At 39.2% G+C, this 5132-nt stretch overlaps 1 protein-coding gene across 1 annotated transcript; it reads left to right on the top strand.

Annotated features, from left to right (window-relative positions):
- Nucleotides 1–746: 746 nt before the first annotated feature.
- Nucleotides 747–5132, top strand: LOC131236238 (probable LRR receptor-like serine/threonine-protein kinase At3g47570). Its single transcript, XM_058233369.1, has 2 exons — nt 747–3511; nt 4360–5132. The coding sequence occupies exons 1-2, from the start codon at nt 823–825 to the stop codon at nt 4767–4769; spliced, it is 3099 nt and encodes a 1032-aa protein (XP_058089352.1). The 5' UTR covers nt 747–822; the 3' UTR covers nt 4770–5132.

Here is a 5132-nt window from a genome sequence, read left to right as displayed (position 1 = left end):
TACTTTATGCATCAAACAACTAAGGGGATTTGAAAAACCCTCCAATCCCCTCCAATCCACTGTGCCAAACGACCCCTTAGTTGTTGGGCTCAGGCCCTAAAATTATTTGATAAAATGGATGGATGGAGCGGATAAAACATATAAATCATGGTGGACCTCACAAAGTTTACTCAGTATGCTAACTCATTTTTAAGGCATGAACCCAATGAGGCAGATCCAAAGCTTAAGTGACCACTGGTCGAAAGCAGTGGGAAGAGTAATTCCTACCGTTGAAAGCTTCTTATGGCCCACCGTGATGTTTATTTACCATCCAATCTATTCCCAACGTCACATAGGCCTGGATGAAGGGAAAAAAAACAAATATCACATTGATCCAAAACTCCAGTAAGTTTTCAATGGTTAACATTCAGTCCCCACTGCTCTCTATGGTGTGGTCCAATTGAGATTCATATCTGTTTAAGTTTCAGGTTCAAGCCCTAATACGACTTTTCAAAATGGACGGACGGTTTGGATATAATATATACATTATGTGGGACACACGGAACCTAGTGACGTCAACACTACCATGCAATCCGCTTCTGTTTCCCGTCATATATTCGAGTTGAAAGAGTCCGGATCCTCTGTTTGTCAAAATCATGACTTTCCTGCTTTGTTCCTCCTTTGCTGTATGGTGATTGTTCCAATTAGATTGCAACAACCACAATTTTGCTGCTTGACGCAAACAGTATTCGAGTTGCAAGAGTTACAAATATTGTAGGTGAGTACAACTCATCACTGCATTCCGGTTTTTTCTTCTTCATCATCCCATCTCCTATCCACATAATGGAATTCCCACGTTCCAATCTCAGGGTATTATGGTCATTTATCCTCTTCCATGCAATCCTTCTCTCCTCCATCAACTCCTGCTCACCCTCGGTATTTACATTGAAAAATGAGACAGATCGACTCGCATTGCTCGCATTCAAATATGGTATTTCCGAAGATCCTCTTGGAATCTTGAGTTCATGGAACGATTCTCTCCATTTCTGCGAATGGGTGGGAGTCACCTGCAGTCGCCGCCATCATCAAAGGGTCACGAGCTTGAACCTCAGGGACCACAGCTTGGTGGGCCACGTATCACCTCACATTGGAAATCTCTCTTTCCTGAGAAGAATCGATCTCTCCAACAACAAATTCCAAGGCCAAATCCCTCAAGAAATCGACCGTCTGTTCCGGTTGCAGCATCTCAATCTGTCCGTAAATTCACTGCAAGGAGAAATTCCATCCAATCTGAGCCACTGCACAGAACTCATAGTCCTTAACATCAAGCAGAATCAGCTGGTAGGAGAACTTCCTGCCGAGCTTGGCTCTTTGTCAAAGGTCATTTTTCTTTCCGCCGCGAGTAATGATATGAGAGGAAGCATCCCACCTTCGTTGGGAAACCCTTCCTCTCTCAGTACTCTTGATCTAACATATAACAATTTTGACGGGCAAATTCCAAACCAGCTTGGTCAATTGGCAGGCATTATCAATTTTGGAATAGGTGCAAATCAGTTATCAGGTACGATTCCACCATCGATTTATAATCTCTCATCCATCCAAGTGTTTAGCGTGGCAGTTAACCGGCTACATGGAAGCATTCCCCCCAACCTAGGCCTTTTGTTTCCACACCTGCAACGGATTTCTGTAGCTATAAACCAATTCACTGGAACGCTGCCAATTTCATTGTCCAATGCTTCAAGTCTCGAATTAGTTGATTTTAGCAACAACAGTTTTAGTGGACATGTGCCTTTGAATCTAGGAAGTCTTTCGGGTCTCTACCTTTTCAATATAGAGATAAATCAGCTTGGAAGCAGAGAAGGTGATGACCTGGGCTTCCTCACTTCACTGACCAACTGCACCAATTTGAAAGTCCTATCTGTTTATTTTAATAATCTCTCTGGTGAGTTGCCCGGCTCCATTGCTAATCTCTCGACACAGCTAGAGGTTCTGTTTTTACGAGACAACGAGATATTTGGAACTATTCCCCAAGGAATTGAGAATCTTGTCGGCTTGTATGCTCTGCATCTGGGAGAGAATTCCATGAAGGGTACTCTTCCAGACGCTATTGGGAAGCTTAACAAGTTGCAATCCTTGAATCTAAGTCGAAATAAATTTTCAGGGCAAATCCCACCGTCAATTGGCAACATCACTCGATTGAGTATTCTCCTCTTGGATGGAAATGATTTCCATGGAAGCATACCGTCGAGTTTTGGAAATTGGGGATTTATGGAAGAATTTTTCATTTCTCAAAATAAACTCAATGGTATCATACTCAAACAAGTCGGCGCAGCTCAAATCAACCTGTCTCGTAATTCATTCACTGGGTCTCTCCTGCTGGAAGTTGATTACTTAGAAAATATTCGGGAAATGGACGTCTCAGAGAACAAACTATCAGGTGAAATTCCAGACACGTTGGGAAAGTGTCAAAGCATGGAGTTGCTTTATATGCATGGCAACTTGTTTCAAGGAACCATTCCTGAGTCTCTAAGGAATTTAAAAGGTATCGAAGAGTTAGATCTTTCGCGCAATAACTTGTCAGGGCAGATTCCAAAGTATTTTGAAGAATTCCTTTTCTTACAGTATTTGAATTTGTCATTCAATAATTTCGAGGGTGAAGTGCCCAAAGGAGGAATCTTTAGAAATGCCAGCGCAATTTCAGTTGTCGGAAACAGCAAACTCTGTGGAGGTATACCAGAACTACAATTGCCAGGGTGCCTTAAGCAAGCTTCCAAGAAACGAAGAAAACCTCTTGCTACCAGAGTAAAAGTCACAGTTATTACTGTGGTTTCGTCTTCAATTCTCTTGTCGTGTATCATTGCAGCTCTTTATTGGAGAAGAAATTCTCCAAAGAAAGCTTCTTCTCCATCTTCCACAGAGAATCAGTGGTTACAAGTTTCTTATGCAGATCTCCTTCAAGCAACAGATGGGTTTTCTTCAGCTAATTTAATTGGTGTGGGAAGTTTCGGTTCTGTATATAAAGGAATTCTAGAATGCTTTGAAACACTTGTTGCAGTGAAGGTACTCAACCTCCTACGGCAAGGAGCTTTTAAGAGTTTTGCAGCTGAATGCGAAGCTTTAAGAAACATCCGACATCGAAATCTTGTCAAGATCTTAACGGTTTGCTCGAGCATTGATTTTAATGGCAATGATTTCAAAGCTCTGGTGTTTGAGTACATGCCTAATGGTAGTCTGGAGATGTGGTTACATCCAAATGTAGATGAACAACATCAGTTGACGAATTTGAATCTTACTCAAAGACTAAATATAGCCATTGATGTGGCTATGGCATTAGATTATCTTCATCATCATTCCCAAACACCAATTGTTCATCGGGACTTAAAACCAAGCAATGTTCTTCTTGATGATGACATGGTTGCCCATGTGGGTGACTTTGGTTTAGCAAGGTTCCTCTCTGAAGCTGCAGAAAGTTGCTCTCAAAATCAGACCAGCACATCTGGGATTAAGGGATCTATTGGGTATATTCCTCCAGGTAAGGATTTTAGTCCTTCATCTTTTTATTTTTATTCATTTATCTTGCAAAATGATAGGTAATTTCCATATATTTATATTATGTTAAAGGCTGTTAAGAATGATATGCATGAAAATGATCTAATCAATGGAAATTTCTACATGCATTACTGCATTCTTCATATATAGGACTAAATACAATAATAACAGAATTAAACTCTTAATAGGGAAGAAAGCCAAAAGATGGAAGAATATTGTGACAAATGTGATTTTAATATCGGGGTGATGAGCTACAGTCAGTTATGAATTGAAAGGATGGATTTCTCTCTTGGGACCAAGTGGTCCCACTTGTCCCACTTATGATGAACAAAATAGAAGTAATACATGTTGATCATACATGACTCAAAAATAACTATGAATGTTACAATTGAGATCATGCACTTTTGTGAATGGTGGTGATTATCACATCAAGCTGATTTAGTGGGCATCAACAATTCATGATAGACCTTCTTATCCAAGGGTAAATGATGATTAAATGTTGGCTAGATTGGCCTCACATTGATTCACACTATAATTAATAAGGTACAAAGCATTGTTACTAGATTATTTCTCTATCTGTGATAAACTGTGTGAAAACAGAGGATTCTTGTTCTATTTATAGGATATTTTCTTAGTAGGACTATTTGTTGGGACAAACCATACACTCATCAAATTCCTTATTCTCAGATATTTTAAATTTTGGGAGAGGCAGAAATGTTAATTATATGAATGAAATATTCCTTTTTTCTCCCTCTGAATATCTAACCACTATTTTTATCTTTCTTTAATTAGTTGCCTAACATTCAAATATGTGACATTTGTAAATCGTAGAGTATGGGATGGGCGGTAAGGCGTCCACACATGGAGATGTATACAGTTATGGAATCCTTCTACTCGAGATGATAACTGGAAAACGGCCAACTGATGACATGTTTAAGGACAATCAGAGCCTTCATCACTTTGCAAAATCGGCTTTTCCTGAACAAGTAATGGAGATTATAGACCCAAGACTTCTCTTAGAAGATGCCAAAGCTATTCAAGACAGGGAAAATCGTAACCATTTGAGAAATAGAATGCATGATTGCTTGGTTTCATTGGTCAGCGTTGGTGTATCATGTTCTGCAGAATCGCCAAAGGAACGAATGAAGATGAAAGACGTTGTCATCGAAATGCATGAAATAAGAGACTTATATCTGGAAGTAGGGATTCACCGACAGAGACAAATAGGCCCCTACTGTTAGGTGAAGGTTCATCTCATCTTAGTAACTACTAAGATTAGTAGTTACATTGAAGAAGATTCCGATATAAAATAGAACTGTTTGATATTTTTCTTAAGAAGCTCTAGATATATATTGTTCTGGTGTTGAATCTAGGGAAAGATGTTTTCGTTTTTGTTTTTGTTTTTTTCCTTTCCTTTCTTTAATCTTGTTTTAAATAGAGACATTGTCTCAAATACAATTATTAGAATGGGTAAATAAAAGGGACAAGGTGCTTTCCTGTCTATCATGGTTACAACGATTCGGACGGTTTAATTTAGTTACTTGATGTATTCCGGATTTTGAGATTGCCCTTTGAAAGTCTTGTTCGGTCTGAATTTTTAGCTT

The sequence above is a fragment of the Magnolia sinica genome, unplaced genomic scaffold (assembly GCF_029962835.1).
Source record: "Magnolia sinica isolate HGM2019 unplaced genomic scaffold, MsV1 ctg348, whole genome shotgun sequence".
NCBI lineage: Eukaryota > Viridiplantae > Streptophyta > Magnoliopsida > Magnoliales > Magnoliaceae > Magnolia > Magnolia sinica.
Note: the sequence above shows the minus strand (reverse complement) of the source record. Positions and strands in the feature narration are given on the sequence as shown.

Excerpts from the sequence above, each read along its gene's own strand:
- LOC131236238 (XM_058233369.1), top strand. The coding sequence starts at position 823 with ATGGAATTCCCACGTTCCAATCTCAGGGTATTATGGTCATTTATCCTC. Across the intron at positions 3,512-4,359 it reads TATTGGGTATATTCCTCCAG|AGTATGGGATGGGCGGTAAG; the intron begins GTAAGGATTTTA and ends TGTAAATCGTAG.